This window comes from Aquarana catesbeiana, linkage group LG10 (genome assembly GCF_042186555.1).
Source record: "Aquarana catesbeiana isolate 2022-GZ linkage group LG10, ASM4218655v1, whole genome shotgun sequence".
Taxonomy (NCBI): domain Eukaryota; kingdom Metazoa; phylum Chordata; class Amphibia; order Anura; family Ranidae; genus Aquarana; species Aquarana catesbeiana.
In genome coordinates, this window is record NC_133333.1 from 88,795,826 (window position 1) to 88,817,933 (window position 22,108).

A 22,108-nucleotide genomic window follows, 5' to 3' on the forward strand; every position below is an offset into this window, starting at 1 on the left:
GCTAGAAGTGGAGAGATGACACCACTATATACAGTTTACGTAGAGCTGCCTGTGCTGTACTGCAGAGCTGTTCAATTCTCAAGACTGGATGGATGAAAACAAATACTTTGGCATGTAAACAAGCTCTGCTATAAGCATTTCAACTATTATTCGGCTGTTTTTCTGGAGCTTAGATTGAAGCGAAAAAATGAGTGCTTGAGACAGAAAGAGATACCTGGATTTAAGGGATAATAATGCAGGCCTCCACCACAGGCTTCATCCTCTGTTTTTACCACAACGACAACATAGAAACCACCCTGGTTAAAATCCTTTTTCTGAAAGGCGATGGGAGAGCATTAAGGCTTGAGCTTTTAAAATGGGAGAAACAAAGCAGCAGCCTACCGCATACTGATAAAATGTATCACAGCCCATACACACACCAGGGACGTCAACACAAACATCCAGTATAGCCATATCACATACATTGATCATTTACATTAAAGTGATGCCATGTCAAATTTAATGATGATTAACATCAGCATAGATCATGTCATGTTCCATACATTGATAGGGAAGATTAGTAAAAACAAAAAAATTTTCGACAGAAGTTTTAGATAACTATATATCTTAACCACTTAATGACCGGGCCTCTTTTTTAGATGTGTTGTTTACAAGTTAAAAACATTTTTTTTTTGCTAGAGAATTACTTAGAACCCCCAAACATTATACGTTTTTTTTCTAAAACCCTAGAGAATAAAACGGCGGTTGTTGCAATACTTTCTGTCACAACGTATTTGCGCAGCGGTCTTACAAGAGCACCTTTTTTGAAAAAATACACTTTTTTGAATTAAAAAATAAGACAACAGTAAAGTTAGCCCAATTTTTTTTATATTGTGAAAGATAATGTTACGCGAGTAAATTGATACCCAACATGTCACGCTTCAAAATAACACCCGCTCGTGGAATGGTGACAAACTTTAACCCTTAAAAATCTCCATAGGCAACATTTAAAAAATTCTACAGGCTGCATGTTTTGAGTTCAAGGGCTAGAATTATTGTTCTCACTTTACCGATTGCGGCGATACCTCACATGTGTGGTTTGAACACCGCTTTCATATGCGGCGCTACTTGCGTATGCGTTCGCTTCTGCATACGAGCTTGGCGGGACGGGGCGTGTTTAAAATTTTTTTTTTTTTTAATTTATTTTACCTTTTATTTTTACACGGTTTGAAAAAAAAAAAAAATTGTGTCACTTTTATTCCTATTACAAGGAATGTAAACATCCCTTGTAATAGAAACAAAGCATGACAGAACCTCTTAAATATGAGATCTGGGGTCATATACACTAAAATGCAATAAGAAAAAAAAAAAAAAAAAATTTGTCATTTAAAAAAAATGAAAAACAAAAACGGCCCTTTAAGAGCTATGGGCGGAAGTGACGTTTTGACGTCGCTTCCGCCCTGCAGTGTCATGGAGACGGGTGGGGTCCATCTTCCCCTCACTCGTCTCCATGCACAGCCACGGGAAGGATCCAATTGCCCCTGCCGCTGCCGACGGCTCCGGTAAGTGGCGGAGGATACCGGATCGCGGCGGGAGGGGGGGGGCCTCTCCCGCCACCGATAAAAGTGATATTGTGGCAAATCTGCCGCAGAGACCACTTATCTTGTACCAGACCGCCAGCTGAAAACGGCTATACTGGGGTTATGGCAGCTAGCTGCTGCCATATCAACGATATCCGTCCTAAAAGTGAGGACGTACATCGGCGTGCAGTGGTCCGGAAGTGGTTAAAGCATAACTCCACTTTGTTGGGAAAAAAAAGAAAAAACATTCCCCCCTGGGTGATGTATATGTATATTGTAAGGATTATAACACGCTTTGTTGCAGATTCCTACCTTTTGTTATTCTGAAGAAATCCCTGTGTATTTGTCTCTGCCTCTGTGCTAAGTAGGTCTAATGGTAGTGGTTTCATAATTATCAGTCAGCTGTGGCAGCTGCAGAGCACTAATAAGGAAAGCTGCTGTGCCTGCATCCTTTTAGATGCGATTTCCTATTGGAAATCTCTCACCAAAAAGGACATTTTTGTTGCAGGGGATGCCTGAAATCTGACTTGTATCTTAGGCAGACTTCTGGGAAAACTGGTGAACCAATCACACAAGCAGGAAATGATGTTTCTGGGGAGTGGTCAGTACACATTCTGTGTACAGAACAACTCCAAATAGCCATATTGCATTCATAGAAAATTACAGCGGCTGCAGAATGAAAATTACAATATGACTTGTATCGCAATTGTACACGCTATATTATTTTTTAAATTTTTTTGCTATTTTTTTTTCCCAAACGAAAGTGGAGTTACTCTTTAAGCTTCTAGGCATATAGAAAAACAGATAAAGGATTAAATAGCTTAGATGCTGTTTAAATAAGAAAAAACACTGACATTCAAACTTGTATAAATGGAGAAGACAGTAGGGAATTAAAACACAAAGCTCAGTCACCTGCACTGTGATGGCAGCTTTTTTGGTCATCGTCTGATACATGCCAGTGAAAGCCACATTATTATCGAGGTCATATACTGGGCACTGCAATAAAAAAGCGACAATGTTTGCAAATAAAAAAGCTATTAATGTTAGGATGTCCCAAAAAATTAATAAAAATATGGTATAGGTGGATAGAGTAACAGGCCACCCTGGGAAAGAATGGCATACAAGGCGACAAGCAGGGTACCATGTTGGGTCTGATAATTTTGCAGCCGCAGGGTGAGGGCCATATTAGCTTTTACTCGGATAATGGAGATGGAACGGTGGTCAAAGACTCACCAGGGAAACTGCAATCTGGATTAGGGACGGTATTCAGAAGAAATAAATTATGCACTTTTTTGTAAAAGTTTTATGATAGGTCTACAAGTTGTTGCCATACATGTACAAACAATGATAAAATTATACAAAATGAATACTACGATTTCTAATTTAAATCTGGACCTGGAACTTTATGCTGAGTTGTATGTATGCGCTGTTGCGCTGCATGACTGGCTGGTGTTACAGCAAGAAATATACTGTTCAGCTGCTCTGTTTGCCAATGATTATGTGTATGGCAAATAAAAACCATTTAAAAAAAAAAAAAAAAGCTATTACCGGTAAACTTTCAACTAAAACACCAACTGCAAACAATATCATCTAAAGTAGAATTCCAGAATTGAAGAAATATCCTTTACAGACCTGCCGGACATAGTGCACCAGGAGTTGAAAACTTTCCAGACTTTGGAATAAATGGCTCTGGTAACACTCTTTCTGCTAGATAGGAGGGTAGCTACCAACCTATCCGAAAATCCCTTCTTCCTCAAAAGCTGCTCTTCAGAAGCCAAACTGAGTTTTAGCTTCGCTATCTCCTGGTGAAGTAGAGGACTTTGTAACAGCAGGTCCTGTCTCAACGGAAGGTGCCATAGTTACATAGTTAGTCAGGTTGAAAAAAAGACACGTCCATCTAGTTCAACCATAAAAAAAAAAAAAAAAAATAATATCATACAATCCAATATACCCAATCCTATACCCACATTTGATCCAGAGGAAGGCGAAAAAAACACCAGAAAAGCAGGATCCATGTTGCTACAGCAGGGGAAAAAAATTCCTTCCTGATCCCAGAGAGGCAATCAGATTTTCCCTGGATCAACTTTACCTATAAATGTTAGTATCCAGTTATATTATGTACATTTAGGAAAGAATCCAGGCCTTTCCTAAAGCAATTTACTGAGCTGGACAGAACCACCTCTGATGGGAGTCTAATTCCACGTTTTCACAGCTCTTACTGTGAAGAAACCTTTCCATATTTGGAGATGAAATCTCTTTTCCTCTAGACGTAGAGTGCCCTCAGTGTTGACCGTAAAGTTAATAACTCAACACCAAGTTCACTATATGGACCCCTTATATATTTATGCATGGTGATCATATCCCCCTTAATCTCCTCTTCTCAAGAGAGAATAAATTCAGTTCCTCTAATCTTTCCTCATAGCTGAGCTCCTCCATGCCTCTTATCAGTTTGGTTGCCCTTCTCTGCACTTTCTCCAGCTCCCCGATAACCTTTTTTGAGAACTGGTGCCCAAAACTGAACTGCATATTCCAAATGAGGTCAGATTGTACAGGGGCAAAATGATCTCTCTCTGGAGTCCATACCTCTCTTAATACAAGAAAGGACTTTCCTCGCTTTGGAAACCGCAGCTTGGCATTGCATACTATTATTGAGCTTAGGGAGTGATGAGAATTACTATCGTATCCTCTTTCTGGATTTTCCACAGAGGTGAAACTTCAAACTGTGCGCCAGAGCATCTAACCCCAGGGATGGCTCGGTTCTGCTCGGGAAGAAAAAGAGAGAGAGACACCTGTCCATTTTTCTGAGTCACAAAGATCTACTTTCGGTTGCCCTCATTTCTTGACGATCATATTGAAGTTTTCCGGGTTCCACTCTGTTTCGTATACCTGGTCTCTGCTGAGGAAGTCTGCCATCTTGTTTAGAGACCCCCTTAGATGGACCGCAGACAAGGATAGAATATGAAGCTCTGCCCATCTTAGAATACTTCCTGCTAGGCACTGAATAACTCTGCTTCTGGTGCCCCCTGTCTATTTATGTAGGCCACCACAGTGGTGTTGTCTGATAGGACCTGTACGTGAAATCCTTGAACTTCTCTGGCAAACGTCAGAAAGGCCATTTATATTGCTTTTAGTCCCCTCCAATTTGAGGATCTTACTGCTTCTCTTGTGGACCATGAGCCCTGAGCCCAGCGACAGCTCATGTGAGCCCCCCAACCCCAGGAGCTGGAATAAATCTTAACCTCACTTGGACCGGGAAGGACCATAACAGACCTGCTAAAAACCTTGTCTGGTTCTCCTTTTCACTGTGGGGACCTTCCCTAGCGAGTCCAGCGAATCCTGCTGGTGATCCCAGACTTTAACACGAAACTTTGCGGGGGTCTGAAATTAAGTCTTGCCCACTGAATTGCATGTATGGAAGAGATCAAGGTTCTCAATGCTGACATGATCTTCCTGATGGACAGGAGCTGACTGGACTGCAACAACGACACTACTTCCACCAGCTTTTTCTCCTTTTCTTCTGGAAGACCGATCTTTTGCTCCACTGAGTTAATACGGTACCCCAAGAATAATGCCTCCAGCGAGGGAACTAGATTCGACTTCTTGAGGTTTAAGATCCATCCTATGGACTCTAGGTGAGCAAGAGCTCTGACCAAGTTCTGCTGAAGCGAATCCTGCTGGTGATCCCAGACTTTAACACGAAACTTTGCGGGGGTCTGAAATTAAGTCTTGCCCACTGAATTGCATGTATGGAAGAGATCAAGGTTCTCAATGCTGACATGATCTTCCTGATGGACAGGAGCTGACTGGACTGCAACAACGACACTACTTCCACCAGCTTTTTCTCCTTTTCTTCTGGAAGACCGATCTTTTGCTCCACTGAGTTAATACGGTACCCCAAGAATAATGCCTCCAGCGAGGGAACTAGATTCGACTTCTTGAGGTTTAAGATCCATCCTATGGACTCTAGGTGAGCAAGAGCTCTGACCAAGTTCTGCTGAAGCATTTCTCTGGTTTGAGCGAAAAACAGCAGATCGTCCAGATAAGGAATCACAGAGATTCCTTCTAGACGCAAAGGTGCCAATGCTTCGGCCATTAGCTTCATGAAAACTCTTGGAGCCAATGACAGGCCAAATGGGAGTGCTCTGAACTGCAGGTGTAACACCTTCTTACCTACCTCCAATGCCAGCCTCAGATATTTTTGGGACCAGGCGGCAATTGGTATGTGGAGGCAGACATCCTGTAAGTCTATTGATGCCATGTAACACCGTTGGTACAGGAGGTTTTTGACTGAGAAGATGGAAATTTATCAAAAATCTTCTGTACTCTACCGAGCGATTTAGCACATTGAGATTTAGGATGAGATGGAACTTTCCTGAGGGTTTCTGAATGAGGAATACATGCGAGTAGAAACCTTAGAAGAACTCCCTTGTAGGGACCGGAACAATGACTCTCTGTGATCTCAGTTCCGGAATTAGGGCTTTCCTGGCGAGAGCCTTGGCTGGATCCCTTGGGGCGTTGTTCACCAAAAATCTTCTTGGAGGTTCTTCCGTGAATTCGATCACATACCCCTGGGAGAGCATGTTTAAAATAAATTGGTTTGGTGTGATGCTTCTCCACTGCGGAAGAAACTCCTGGAGTCTTCCCCAGACTGGGAGGAAGGAGTCACTGCGACTTTCTGAAAGTCGCAGGAAGATTGAAGAGCACTCCACTCCTACCTTTGGGTTTTTTGAAAGACCGTGGCTTCCTTTTACCTTGCATTTTACCTTCCTGCTGCCCTTTCTGAGGCTGAAAAAAAGCTTGTGTGTCTGCACCTTTTTTTCTTGACCAGACACAATTTCTGGTCAAATTTGGTTTCTAGTTCTGAACCAAAACTAGCAAATCCTCTGCAAAGCCTGTTTTTTGATGCTGCATCGCCGAGCCAGGTTTTTAGCCAGAAGGCCCTCCTAACAAAGTTTGTTAACGCTGCGGACCTAGCAGACATATGCATGGACTCCTGGGCTCTTCTCTCAGGTTTGACCCGACAGCTTGATAGTTGGCCCAGAGCGCATCCTTAATGGTTGTAACCAGATCGCCACAAATGGATGGAGACGCCTCCTTGACTAAATCCGAGATACAATCAGCACAAAGAGGCTTTGTCCAGGATTCGCTTAACTTTTCTTTGCAAACAGGACACCATCTCTTTACTGGTTGAACAGAGCTCTTAGCCTGGACAAATAGAAGAAAAAAAAAAAAAACAAATAGAAAACTATGCTGAAATGCAACTACACAGCAGGCACAAATCTAAAAAACACCAAGGTGCACTAAGAAAGGACCTCTTACCACAACCACCACCACAACCAACCCTTGTGGAGTACCCTACCTCTAGGCAGAAGTGCTAACCCTCTGGCCCCCTGGGGGGGGTCGATAACCCATAGGAGAAATGGTCACAGTAAGAAAAGAACACCGTCCCTTACCTTAGCCTTGCTGGTGCCTTGGCTGGCCCCCTTATCCGCTGCACTTTCCTCCATTGCAGAGCGCATTGCAGTCGCGTGGCTGAAGAAAAGTCAGTTCCTGGATTTAAAAAACCGTCACCACGCCGACTGGGAACCAGAAGCTTAAAAAAGGCACCAGGTGACCCTGCCCTCTCCCCCCGCGCTTTGCGGGTGAAAATGACGTCACGTGGCGGACCCGAAAGTGCCATCTCTTCCTGTGCACTACACAGGACATAACCGAGGGCTCTCCCTGGTCACCAGAACAATGGCTGCTGCTCAGCCCTACACACCACTGCTGCCTCATGATGCGGGCAGCAAGCAGGGTCCTCCGCAAACCGCCCATCTGCAAAGAAAACTGGGCAGCACTCCCGAGGGAGTACAGGCTCTCCCCAAGCACAGAAGGGGGAGAGGGAGCCCACGGGACCATCAAGCAAGAGGCAAGTGGGAGGATCACATCTCCTGTAGATCAAGAAAAAAAGGACAGGTGAGAACCTTTTGTCTCCCAGGATAGCCCCAAGAGATCATGGCTCCCACCAGAGGTGTTCCTCCGGCTGGAGGAAACACAAAAAAAAAAAAACTGAAGGAAACTGCGTGGAGGCCTCCTATTAAAGGTTTGGAAGAGGAGGTGTTTCCGGTTGTGGGAGGAGCCATGATCTCTCTCGGGTCTGTCCTGAAGGATGTTTTGGGAAAAAAGCATTGGTGTGAATAGAGCCTAAAAGAAACCCCTTATAATAACAAAATACTAAATGTGACCACTCTTCTTTGTGTTTGTCACTCTCCAGTGCCTTACGCTAGGTTCAGACCCATGCGTGTGGCTGTGGGAATTGCAGCGATTCCCGCGATGAAAATGCGCTGCCCTTAGGAGATGTGCGGGGCTGCCCCACGCATCTCAACCCGCATCGTGTTTGCAGAAACCACAAGGAAATTGCATGGTCAAAAAGACCATACTATTTCCCAGTGGGCGCTTTTTGAAAATATGCATGCAATCTTCTTTTACGTAAATGCAGGCACTGTAGCCCATTCATTTGTATGGTTTGGTGTGAACCTAGTGCAACTCCCCTTTACCACCACTTCCCCCAATGTGCTAAAAAGTCACCAGCAACTACTGCCAGTAACTGCACACTCTTAACGCTAATGTCTCCTAACTCCTGTACTGCTTAAGAGCACATTAGTCAAAGTGTATACAAACTCAAATAATTAACTTCTCTTATTTGCTCACCTTTGGTGTGTTAAATACCATTGAAAGCATTTTATTATATCTGTTCAATAAATGCAAAAAAATACCCGTTAATCACGTCAGAAACTGAGAGCTGTCCTGTATCCTCTGCAGACTTGAAGAGTCTGTTAACCCCCCCCCCTCGCCTCCCAGATGTTATCTTGGACTACAGAATTACTAAAGTGGAATTCCTGGCTATAACTACTAAATCTAAAATCTGCTCCCACCCCATTCTAAAGCCAGCGATACATGGATGGTTCAGCAGGAACCAGGTGAATTTTGATCCATGTTTGAGCCAGCTGGTTGTACACAAGTTGATCTATTGATCGACTTGTGTACAACCAGCCTGTTTTTTTTCCCCCCAAAAGATCAGTGCCACCAGCTATAGCTGGCAACACTGATCAGCATACAACAGCCCAGCAGGAGTGATTCCCCCATACACATCGAAAGTGTGGATGGGAGATTTGATTTAGTTTCTTTTTAATTCAACCTGCTGGTTAAAAGGGAAAAAAAATGAATCGTGTATTGGCCTGTCTAACACCTATCCTAACTACCCTGTAGAAGGAAGATACATATACTTATCTATTTTCTGGGGTGCTCTAGGCAAGTCAGGTGATCGGCTCCCAGCAGGGGTTTCAGGGGAGAGGAGGGACAGCTGACATAAAATCTTCCCGAATTCACAGGCTTCACTGGCACCAGCAGAAATCAAAGGCTCCTGCTGCTGTCAGTCAAATCCTGTGAAGAGGGAGCAGGGGGCATGGCTGAGCAGCACTGTGTGTGTCTGTCTGTCTATGGACACACACAGCCTAATTTGGGAGCATGCACAGGAAGAAGATGCAGAGAGAGCTAAGAAGAAAACACTAAAGAAAAGGAAAGGGACCACTCTGTGTAAAATTGCTGCAAGGAGCAAGTAAGTATAAACCTCTTCTTTATTTCAGGACAAAAAAAACTGCCTTTAGAGCCACTTTAAGAGGCAAATAATCACCTACAAGATTCAGTTCTTCTAAGAATTAGAAAAGTGTAGAAACTCTAAAAGGACTTGGACTGTCAATAAGTTAAAGTAATTAACAATTAAACCTAAAGAGAGGTTAAATATAAAGTTTGCTCAATTATTATTTAACATAGCATACTGTATTTACTCAGTTGTGACCAGTTCTCTTTACAAGAGGCTAATGCCATCAGAAATACATAGACTGCCGCTGTCGGAGTGACAGAAAACCTATGGATTCTATACTTCCTGATTCACCTTTCCCGGGACAAGTTTTAAAGCAATTAAAGTCAGAACTGCTAATCAGTATACTTGTTCTGGCTTAGTGACTTGAAAAGTATTGAATCATAGGATTAGCGTGGCAGTCAATTGCATCCCTACATATTTCTCTCGTGACAAATTGTTCGGGGTCATATTGCTCAAAGGACACCTTTCTTTTTAAAATGAATGATCCAATATGCTCTCAACCAAACAGCTTGTTGTTGTATGTACCCACCAGAATATCTTGAACGGAGATGACAGAACAGGGGAAGGCAGTCGTAGAAGAAACCTTTACAATCACAGAGTCCACATCCGCAGGAAACACATATTTAAAATACTGCAAAAAAAAAACAAAGTAAATGGGTGAGGAACAGCAAAAAATATGTCTAATAATAATAATAAAAAAAAAACAAAGTTTCATAAATTATAAGACTTTTTACTTCATGAAAACCTGAAAGCTCTCATAATGTATACTATATGTTCCATGTTTATTTTGAAAGGGGGCAAACACATTTCTTCTAGTTCAAGAGCCTCAATAGCCTATGTATTCCAGCTCAGTGGGATATAGCATATCCATATACTTACATGTTTCTGTATTGCAGGAAGTTAATCATAAACCACAATACACTGCTATTCATAGATGAATCACCTTTATTTACAAGTTAGGCTGACTGTGGTGAGAGATACTACAGACTTGGAACCATCAAGACCAGGCATCTGCATTGATATAAATTAACGCTTTAAATAAATCAATAGTGTTGATTCTTAAAATAAGTAAAAGTAATACTACTATTGTTCTGGAGGTTAAAAAGGAAACCATATCTGTTTTGGGTTGATTTTATTTGCTACTTAACATGCAACACACACCACAGGATTCCCACAGCCATGTGGCTTAGCACAATTAGGCACAATTTGTCTTAATGAAATGTCAGACTGGGCTGTCCAAGAAGGGTCAATGACAACCAACAGGCTTCTCTCATTAGAGCCTTTAAAAAGAAGGAACCCATTGTTTCCCATGCTGGCTCAAAATCATAATATTTGCTAGAGTATAGGCACCAGGGGCAAAGGCAAAACACTGTATGCTTTACAAAAGGTAGGGCTCCTCTTAAACATTCCATCATTAAAACTGTAGGAAGAAGATACCTACATGTATGATCACATACCTTGCCGAACACCATAGGGGCCCCACAGAGCTCTCGAACACAAAACAGAAACTTCAGTAACTGAAGGACATCTATCACACTTCATTAATGGCTTAGAAGGATGTCAACTATAGTGATTGACCAACAGCAAGTGTCAGGTGAAGGCAGGGCCAAGCACAATTTCAGTTTGAGGTCTTTATTTTCATATTTGAGTATCCAGGGCTTTGGGACACCCAGAGAAATCTACAAAGTGTGGAGCATACATATAGGCATTTTCAAGTCCTTATTTTAAAAGGTCTGTCTGTAGTATAGCAGAATTACAGTATACAGCAGGTGAAATAATTATTGAACATATCACCATTTTAGTAAATATTAAATATATTTCTAAAGGTGCTGTTGGCATGAATTTTTCATCACATGTTGGTAACAACCCATGCAATCCATACATACAAACAAACCAAAATAAATACAATCAGAAATAAGGTTATGTGTAATAAAATAAAATGACACGGGGGAAAAATATATTGAACGCACTAACTGAAATTTATTTAAATACTTCATTCAAAATCTTTTGTTGGTAATGACAGCTTCAAAACGCCTCCTGTATGGAGAAACTAGTCGCATGCATTGCTGAGGTGTGATTTTGGCCCATTCTTCCACACAAGCAGTCTTCAAATCTTGAAGGTTCTGTGGGCCTCTTCTATGAACTCTGATCTTTACTTCTTTCCATAGATTTTCTATTGGATTCAAGTTAAGCAATTGGTTGGGCTATTCTGGCAGCTTTCATTTCTTTCTTTAAAACCAATTGAGTTTCCTTGGCTTTGTGTTTGGGATCATGGTCTTGATGAAATGTGCACCCTCATTTCATCTTCATCATCCTTGTAGATGGCAGCAGATTTTTTATCGAGAATGTCTTGGTACATTTTTTTATCCTTTAATGACATGCAGTTTGCCAGAACCGCATGCTTAAAAACAACCCCACAACATGATGTTCCCACCTCCAAACTTCATTGTTGGTATGGGGGGTATTTTTGGGGTAATGTGCAGTGTCATTTGACCTCCAAACATGGTGTGTATTATGGCATCCAAAGAGTTCAATTTTGGTCTCATCTGACTAGACTACAGTAAAACCTTGTTTTGCGAGCATAATTCGTTCCAGAAAAATGCTTGTAATCCAAAGCACTTGTATATCAAAGCATTTTTTTTTTACAGGGTATAAAAGAGAAGACAGGCACCTCTAAGTGTAGCAATAAGTTGCTAAATGTTGTACCTTCATTAAATGTAACCATATTGCTACACTTAGAGGCTCCTCTCTTTTTTATACTCAGTTGTGACATGACGCTACTTTTATATCAAGACATTGCTTGTATATCAAGGCAAAATGTATTAAAACATTTTGCTTGTCTTGCAAAACGCTCTCAAACCAAGGTTTTACTGTATATTCTCCCAGTATTTGACAGGCTTGTCTAAATGTTGTGCAGCAAACTTTAAAACAAGCTTCAAAATGTTTTTTCTTGAGCAATGGAGTCTTATGTGCATACAGGCCATGGCGGTTGAGTGCATAACTTTTTGTTTTCTTTGAAACAATTGTACCTGCTAATTCCAGGTCTTTCTGAAGCTCTCCACAATTGGTCCTTGGCTCTTGGACAACTCTTCTGATAATGCTTTTTACTCCTCTGTCAGAAATCTTGGGAGGAGCACCTGGTCGTAGCCAGTTTATGGTGAAATGATGTTCTTTCCACTTCCGGATTATGGCCCAAACAGTGCTCAGTGGAACATTTAGAAGTTTATGAATCCTTCTGTAACCAATGCCATCAGTATGTTTTGCAACAATAAGGCTGCAAAGGTCTTGAGAGAGCTCTTTGCTTTTACCCACCATGGGATGTTTCTTGTGTGAAACCTTGGTAATCAAACACCTTTTTCATAGGCCATCAGTTGAGACTGAACCAGCTGATATTAATTTTCACTGACAAGGGGCAGGATTGCTTTCTAATTACTGATAGATATCAGATGGTGCCTTGGCTTTCCATGCCTTTTTGCACCTCCCTTTCTTCATGTGTTCAATACTTTTCCCTGTGTCATTCTATTTTATTACACATAACTTCATTTATGAGCCCATAGAAAAATGGTGACTTGTTCAATACTTCATTTACCCGCTGTATGTGAAGAAAGATCTCCTGGAGTTGTTATTAAAGAGGATTGTCTCCTAGTAAATCTTGATGGGTACATGCACTATATAGCAAGGGGCACTTAACATTTCTACATTTTGCTCTAAAGGGATACAGGTTTCATTACAGCACCAAGGTGTCCATATTTGAATACATGGCAGCTTAGTGCCAAAATCTTTGGTATGCAGGCATTGGAAAAACAATCTAACTTTTTAATTTAATGCTGGCACAAATGGCAAATCGCATTGTTTTAAATGGTGCCTGTTCACATCAATGCAGTGCAGCACAATTTTAGAAAAAGGCTCCTGTGCTACTTTGATGCGATTCTACCATGATTCTGGCCCCACAGAACATGTAAACCACATCCAAGTAGCATCACATAATCACACTAAAGCCCCATACACACTATTAGATTTTCTGCTGATTTTTGTCTTCAGATTTACCAAAACCATGTAGTGCAAGGGCCTGCCTGATTGCACACAAATTGAAACTCTTAAGGTTTGACCTCATATTATATTGTTTTGGTAAATCTGAAGAAAAAAATCTGCAGAAAATGTAAGTGTGTATGGGGCTTTAGAGTTTCAATTTGTATGCAATCAGGCAGGCCCTTCCACTACATGGTTTTGGTAAATCAGACAACAAAAGTTGTATAGTGTGTATGGGGTCTAAAAGTAGGATCAAACAAATTATATATATATATATATATATACACACACACACACACACATACATACATACATACATATATACACACATACCAGGTATCTGACTGCTTTATGAAATATATTGTCAAATTCAGTTTTAACTGTTGCCAGGTTATGGGCATTCAAATATTTATATATCTTTTACAAGCAGTAAATTTAATTTAAAACAACCCCTCACTTACCTCTAACTGCAGGCACTATGGAGCAATTTATCCTCAAAATTCACAACAGGAGCACTAAAGTCCCTCAAGTCATTCTCTTAGCAGCCCAGCTCCCCTCCCACAGTAACTGCTATGAGATTAGAATGCTGGAAAGCTGCTGAGTGACTGCATGGAAGGGGAGCAGGGTGAGATGACCTACTGACATAATGACTTGGGGAAGACTTCTGTAGTGTTTCAGCTGTAAACATTGAAGACAAATTGCTCCACAGTGTCCGCAGCTAAACAGGTCAGAATCTTAACAACTTTCACAGTACTGACCTGTTCTAACCTGTCCTATTTCTTGGCATTTTTGGACAGTGCACTGCAAACTCTACTTATTCTGATTTCACCCAATTTGTTTCTGTATTTTCCTCAGTTATGCCTGTGCCGCTAAGAAACAGTACATTAAATTTATCTTCTTTTCAAGTATCCCTCATCTACCATGTGACCACCAGAATGAGAAAGGCATACATACAACAACAGAAGCATGACAGACGTTCTTAACAGTCACCATACGCGTTAACCAACTGTACAATGTTTGTACAATCAACTTATTTATGTGATCAAAATTATGTAACTTACTGTGCCAATTTTATCCAATCAATTTGTATCCAATCAGGCAGGTCCTTGCATTTTATAGTTGGCAGATTGCACAAATAGATTGTAACATGTATGGTGACCTGAAAGGAGAACTATCATTTTTTGTTTTTATGTGATAACTCCTCAGGGGAACACCTGCATACAGCACTTGGTCCTGTTCTGATCAGTGTCTCTGTTGTCCCCTTAAAACATCTTTATATGTTGGCTGCTCCATCCCGTTTTGAAGCCCTAATTATGGGCATCTTGTGGGGTGAGGGGAGGCACAGTCAGCAAAGAGTACCGAACCCCTCTAAACTGAGTAATCCATGTTGCTTGTTCATTCAGAATAGTAAAAGCTCATTCAAAATTTGGCTCTTTGTAAAGTATCTGCCCCTGTGTGTGTACAAGCCTGCAAATACATTATACAGGAGCTGCAACTCTGAATCATTTTTTACTATTATTAACAAGCAGCACTGCTCACTTAATAATAGAAGTGAAAGATCACTCAGAGCTGTGGCTCTCTGTGCGTCTATCATGGCTGCTTGTACCTGTGTATAACACAGCCCGACAATGTTGATCGCTCATTCATAAAACTGAAAGCTCACACAGCCATGCAGTGCTGTGTTTCATTGGTCCGTGCGGTGTATGTGTAAAAGCAGCGCTGACAGACACACAGCACTGTCGGCTGGGTGATCTATTTTTGTTAAAGGCAACCCCTGCTGCCAGACACCAGAGCTGTCAATCACATGTCCCTTTCCTTTCTAGCAGTGTTATCGAACAGGGGCAGGAAACCTGTCTGATCATGCTGCTTAGAAATGAAGGGACGGATTTGAACGAGACCAAATGCTATATGCACTTGGTCCCATAGGGAGTAAAAAAATAAATAAATAAAAAAATAAAAAAAATGTATAATGATAGATCTTCCTTATTCTATCCAAAGAAAAAAAGGATTTTTATAACAGCTTACCTGTAAAATCCTTTTCTTGGAGTACATCACGGGACACAGAGCACAATAGTAATCACTGTGTGTGTATATAGGCACCTTCAGGTGATGGACACTGGTATACCCAATACAGGAAGTTCACTCCCTATATAACCCCTCCTCCTACCAGGAGTACCTCAGAATTTGTAGCAAAGCAATATACCTAAACCCCAGAAAGAGGGGAGGGACCTCTGTGTCCCGTGATGTACTCCAAGAAAAGAATTTTACAGGTAAGCTGTTATAAAAATCCTATTTTCTTTATCGTACATCACAAGACACAGAGCACCATAGTAATCACTATGTGGGACGTCCTATAGCAATGCTATTTGAGGGGAGGGAGATACAACCCGTAGGGCACTCCCAGACTTGAGGGCATACTGCGTCCAAAGGCGATATCCTCATGCCTTCTTACATTCACCTGATAAAACTTGGTGAATGTATGTACTGAAGACCAAGTTGCGACCTTACAGATTTGAGCCATGCAGGCCTGGTAGTGCACTGCCCAAGAAGCACTAACCGCCCTGGTAGAGTGCGCTTTGACTTGAAAAGGTGGAATCTTACCCCTTAAATCATAAGCCTGAATTATAACTTGCCAAATCCACTTAGCGACAATGGATTTTGATGCTGCCTGTCCTTTAAGACCTTCTGGCACTATAAATAAGACATCAGTCTTCCGGATCTGAGCAGTCATCTTTAACCACTTCAATACAGGGCACTTATACACCTTCCTACCCAGACCAATTTTCAGCTTTCAGTGCTGTCACAGTTTGAATGACAATTGCGCGGTCATACAACCCTGTACCCAAACTAAATTTTTGTCATTTTGTTCCCACAAGTAGAGCTTTCTTTTGGTGGTATTTGATCACCTCTGCAGTTTTTATTTTTTGCTAAACAAATAAAAAAAAGACCGAAAATTTTGAAAAAAATAAAAGTTTTGCTTTTGTTTCTGTTATAAAATTTTGTAAATAAGTAAGTTTTCTCTTTCACTGATGGACGCTGATAAGGCGGCACCGATGAGCAGGCACTGACTATGGGCACTGATAGGCAGCACTGATGGGCACTGAAAGGCTGCAAAGATTGGTTCTTATGGGTGGACTGATAGGCGGCACTGCTGGGCATTGATACGCGGCACTGATATGAGGCACTGATAGGCATCCCTGGTGGCACTGGCAGTGGTGGGCATTGTGAGTGGGCACTGATTGGCAGCTGCCTGAGCATTGATTGGCAGCTGCCTGGGCACAAATTAGTATTTTCCTTGGGGTCTAGGGGGGGGCATACCTGGTGGTCCAGTGTGGATGGCCATCCTGGTGGTCCTGGGCGGCATGATGGTGGTCCTGGGCGGGATCTGAGGGGGGGTTGTGCTGATAAAAAAATCAGTACAGATCCCCCCCATCAGGAGAGCAGCCGATCGTTTCTCCTCTACTTGTGTCTGTCAGACGCGAGTGAGGAAAAGCCGATCACCGGCTCTTCCTATTTACATCGTGATCAGCCGTGATTGGACACGGCTGATCAAGACTCTTTACCTAGATCGGTGTTGCGGGGTGTCAGATTGACAGACGTTCTGGCAATACCACTCTGTCCTCCTCAATAATTAAGTATGGCTCTATACAAGAAAGAGCAGCCAATTCCGAAACCCTCCTTGCTGACGATAAAGCCGAGACTTGGCCCTTAATAGTACTCAAGGCCAACTTCATCTCTACCCCCAATTGTAGAAAGGGAAGAATTCTGCCTACGATATACCTCCGAGGGTGCCAAACCTTGGGTTCACACCAGGAAACATATGCCCTCCAGACTCTATAATATATAGTTCTGGAAGCTGGCTTCCTTGCATTAATAAAGGTAGAAATAACTGACCCGGAAAGCCCACGTTTCTTCTGAATGTGGGTTTCAATAGCCAAGCCATTAAATTTAGAGTTCGTAAGGTAGGATGGAATATCGGCCCCTGTGAGAGTAGGTCTGGCCGTAGTGGAAGGGACCATGGATCCTCCACTGCCATGTTTACGATTTCTGCATACCAGGACGCTGTGGCTACCAGAATTACCGTCTTTCTTTCCAGCTTGATCCTGCAAAGAAATCGTGCCAGCAACTGAATAGGGGTAAATGCATAAATCAGTGAGAACTGATCCCACGGGGTCACCAACGCATCTGTTCCGCATGCGAGTGGATCCCTCATCCTGGACACAAAGTTGACCAACTTCGTGTTGAAGCTGGACGCCAGAAGATCTACGTCCGTAGTCCCCAATTTCTGGTAAACAGCCCGAAAAATGTCGGGGTGAAGAGACCATTCCCCCCGGAGCAACTGCTGGCGACTCAAGGAGTTCGCCTGCCAATTCTCTACCCCCGGAATGAAAACTGCTGATAGGCACGGAACATTTCTTTCTGCCCAAGTTACGATATGGTTCCCCTCCCTCTGTGCTGCGAGACTCCCGGTGCCCCCTTGGTGATTGATGTAAGCCACAGCTGTCGAATTGTATCCTGACAGGACAACCCTGTAACCTGAATGTCCAGGACTTTAGAGCCAGACCTGCTGCCCAGATCTCTAGGATGTTGATGGGCAAGGTCCTTTCGGTTCTTGACCACTGTCCCTGGACAGTTGTTTTTTCTAGCACTTCTCCCCAGCCTGAAAGGCTGGCATCTGTCGTTACCCCCTCCCAGATAACTGGTCTGAAGGATTTTCCTTTCAGCAGATTCTGGATTAGCAACCACCGACTGAGGCTTTGGGACACCCTTAGGGACAGCCGCATTGGAAAGTCTAAAGCTTGAATTGTTTTGTTCCAAGCAGACAGGATACTGCTTTGCAACAGTCTTGAATGGAACTGGGCATAGGGAACCGCTTCGAATGAAGCCACCATCTTTCCACAACATATTTCATGCTTCACTCGTGACCAACACCTTAGACACTGGCGAAAAAACTAAGGTACTCCTGGTAGGTGGAGGGGTTATATAGGGAGTGAACTTCCTGTATTGGGTATATCAGTGTCTATCACCTGAAGGTGCCTATATACCCACATAATGATTACTATGGTGCTCTGTGTCCCGTGATGTACGATAAGGAAATTAAGTGTTGGTGGCAGTTTCATTTTGCAACAGTCAGGAGGGGACTCTGTTTGCATGGATGAGAAAGCTAGATGGAATAATAATTTGTAACAGAGGTATAGATGAGGAATTCCTTTAAACTGATGTTGCAGGCCAGACTCACACCACCCTATGGAACCAGGTTCTGAAAAACAGCCGATTCCAGCAAGAAAAAAAAAAAACAGAATGAACAATATGCATTCACATAATTGAACTACATTGTAATCCTCAGTAGAGCACGATTTATCCTGCCTATAAGAGCATTGTGGACCTCAGCAAAGCCCAATCTCTACACTGACCTGTTTAGGAAAACATTAAAGTTGAAGCGACACTAAACTATATCTATATTCCCCAAAACTAATCTATACTGATCAACTTTACTTTTCAATGTTAAATATCCAGTTATATTATGTACATTCAGGAAACAATCCAGGCCTTTTTTAAAGCATGCTATTGAGCTGGCCAGAACAAGCTCTCGAGGGAGTCTATTACACATTTTCACAACTCTTACTGTGAAGAAGCCTTTCCGTATTTAGAGATTCAATCTCTTTTCCTCTAGGCATAAAGAGCCCCCCTTGTCCTCTGCGATGACCTCAATAACTCAACACCAAGTTCACTATATGGACCACTTACTGTATGTATTTGTACATGTTGATCATATCCCCCTTAATCTCTTCTTCTCAAGAGAGAATAAAGTCAGTTCCTTTAATCTTTCCTCATAGGTGAGCGCCTTCTTACATCTTATCAGTTTGGTTGCCCTTCTCTGCACTTTCTCCAGTTCCCCGATATCCTTTTTGTGAATGGATGCCCAAAATTTAACTGCATTTTCCAGATAGTCCTTCTAATCATTCGTACAGGGGCAAAATGACCTCTCTCTCTCACAAGTCTTTTTGAGTTGTGCCTACAGTAATGCGTACCTGCAGCTACTGTGAATATCTCCTAAACACAGTTTAGGAAATATTCAGAGTGCATGCAGCCGATAACATCATCGGCGCATGCGCTCTGAAGGTCTGGCTTACCGTGCCAGACCTTCAGAGCCTGTGCCGTAAAGCAGGAGTGCCTTCATAGCAGCTCCAGCCACTCACAGTGCCGGAGTCTGTGAACCCGGAAGAAACACCGGGGAAGATGTCAGCTGTCTCAGCGGTGTGTGGGCGCAGCTGGAGAGCTTCATTCTAAGGCAAGTATTTCATAATGAGCTAGTACACGAAGCATACTAGATCATTATGCCTTTGTCTTACAGTTATTTTTTTTCTTATGAGTTTACAACCTCTTTAATATAAAAAAGGACTATGCTCGCTTCGGAAACCGCAGCTTGGCATTGCATGCTGTTATTAAATACCTAAGGACCGAGCCTCTTTTTGAGATTTGTTGTTTACAAGTTAAAAACTGTTTTTTTCACTAGAAATTTACTTAGAACCCCCAAAACATTATACATTTTTTTCCTAACACCCTAGAGAATAAAATGGCAGTCATTGCAATACTTTCTGTCACACCGTATTTGCGCAGTGGTCTTACAAGCGCAGTTTTCTTGGAAAAAATACACTTTTTTGAATTAAAAAATAAGACAACAGTAAAGTTAGCCCTTTTTTTTTTATATTGTGAAAGATAATGTTATGCCGAGTAAATTGATACCCAACATGTCACGCTTCAAAATTGCACCCGATCGTGGAATGGCGACAAACTTTTCCCCTAAAAATCTCCATAGGCGACGTTTAAAAAATTCTACAGGTTGCATGTTTTGAGTTACAGAGGAGTTCTAGGGCTAGAATTATTGCTCTCATAGTTACATAGTTACATAGTAGGTGAGGTTGAAAAAAGACACAAGTCCAACCTATGTGCTCTACCAATCGCGGGGATACCTCACATGTGTGGTTTGAACACCGTTTTCATATGCGGGCGCTACTCACATAAGTGTTCGCTTCTACATGCGAGCTCAGCGGGACAGGGCGCATTTAAAAAAAAAATAATAATTTATTTTACCTTTTATTTTTACACTGTTCTTTAAAAAAAAAAAAAAAATGGTGTCACTTTTATTCCTATTATAAGGAATGTAAACATCCCTTGTAATAGAAAAAAAAAGCATGACAGGACCTCTTAAATATGAGATCTGGGGGTCACAAAGACATCAGATCTCATATTTACACTAAAATGCAATAAAAAAAAAAAATTTAAAAAAAAAGGTTGTCATTATAAAAAAAAAAGAAAAAAACAAAAAACAAAAAGGCCCTTTAAGAGCCATGGGCGGAAGTGACGTTTTGACGTCGTTTCCGCCCTGCAATGGTATGGAGACGGGTGGGAGCCATCTTCCCCTCACTCGTCTCCATACCACAGAAGAGAAAGGATCCGATCGCCTCCGCCACTGCCGATGGCCCTGGTAAGCGGCGGAGGGCCCCGGAGCGCGGCGGGAGGGGCCTTCTCCCGCCGCCGATAAAAGTGATTTTGTGGCGAATCTTCTGCAGAGACCACTTTTATCTGAAAGCGGACCACCGGCTGAAGAAGAGGATACTGGGGTTATGGCAGCTAGCTCCTGCCATAACGATATTCCTCTTCAAACTTAGGACGTATATCGGCGTGCGGTGGTGCATAAGTGGTTAAAGTGGTTGTAAATCTAGTTACACCATTTGTACCTACAGGTAAGCCTATAATAAGGCTTACCTGTAGGTACTGTAAATATCTCATAAACCTGCACGGTTTAGGAGACATTTACCATATACGCTTGCGCTGATGGCATGTACACTGAAGAAGTGGGCCATTCGTGCCGTGACCGGCGGCTCGCGGGAGTGATGCCATCGCGGCTCCAGCCAATCACAGCGCCAGAGCCCGCGAACCCGAAAATAACTCCGAGAGACATGTCGTCGGTCACAGTGGTGTGCGCTGCAACAGCTTCGACCTAAAGCAAGCATTTCATAATGAGCTAGTATGCGATGCATACTAGCTCATTATGCCTTTGTTTTACAGGGTTGTTTTCTTTTGTTTTTTTTCGAGTTAACAACCACTTTAAGCTTATGATCTACCAGAACACCCAGATGCTTGACTCCCCCAGTTGTACTCCTCTTAGAATGCAAGATGCATGCATATTCTTAAACCCCCCCCCCCCCCCCCAGTGCATAACTTTACATTTTTAAGCATTAAACCTCATCTGCCAAGTTGCCCAATTAAACAGTGCATGGAGGTCGGCTTGTCCACTGCATAGCTTGGTGTCATCAGCAAAAACTAGGTTCTCAGAGCCAAGCGCTGTTATATCTGAACCATTGTTTAATTTTTAGACTCGTTAATGACTGGATCAGTACCACTGGATTGGTATAAGGCCAATATGGTGCCTATATTTAAAAAAGGGATCAAAGTCTTTACCAAGTAACTACGGATCGGTTATTTTAACTTCTACTCAGGAAGACACTTAAGCGTTTAATAGAAGACTATATAGAAGAGTTTTTGCTAGATAATATTTTAAGCAATAGTAAGCATGGATTCACAATGCACTGATGCTTTTAACTAATCTGATTTCTTTTCATGAGGTGGTAAGAAAAACTTAGACAAAGGGGTGGCTGTGGAAATAATATACTTTGATTCTGCCAAAGCGTTTGACACCCACACACGGCTAATTTGTAAATTAAAGTCTATGGGCTTAGAAAATTCAGTTTGTGAATTTAAATAAAACTGGCTAAAAGACCATATTCAGAGAGTAGTGATTATTGACTTGTACTCCAAAATATGATGTTGATTTACACCAATAGGGTGTGCCTGAAAATGTTTTACTAAAATA

At 42.1% G+C, this 22,108-nt stretch overlaps 1 protein-coding gene across 4 annotated transcripts in view; it reads right to left on the reverse strand.

Moving 5' to 3' along the window:
• Positions 1-22,108, reverse strand: part of SIDT2 (SID1 transmembrane family member 2) — a 114,765-nt gene that overhangs the window by 55,652 nt on the left and 37,005 nt on the right. For all 4 annotated transcript variants that reach the window (XM_073602376.1, XM_073602375.1, XM_073602374.1 and 1 more), the window contains exons 6-8: positions 9,731-9,832; positions 2,472-2,555; positions 215-314 (exon numbers count right to left, since the gene is read on the reverse strand). In XM_073602376.1, coding sequence (XP_073458477.1) covers positions 215-314; positions 2,472-2,555; positions 9,731-9,832 — 286 coding nt within the window. The remainder of the gene's footprint in view (positions 1-214; positions 315-2,471; positions 2,556-9,730; positions 9,833-22,108) is intronic.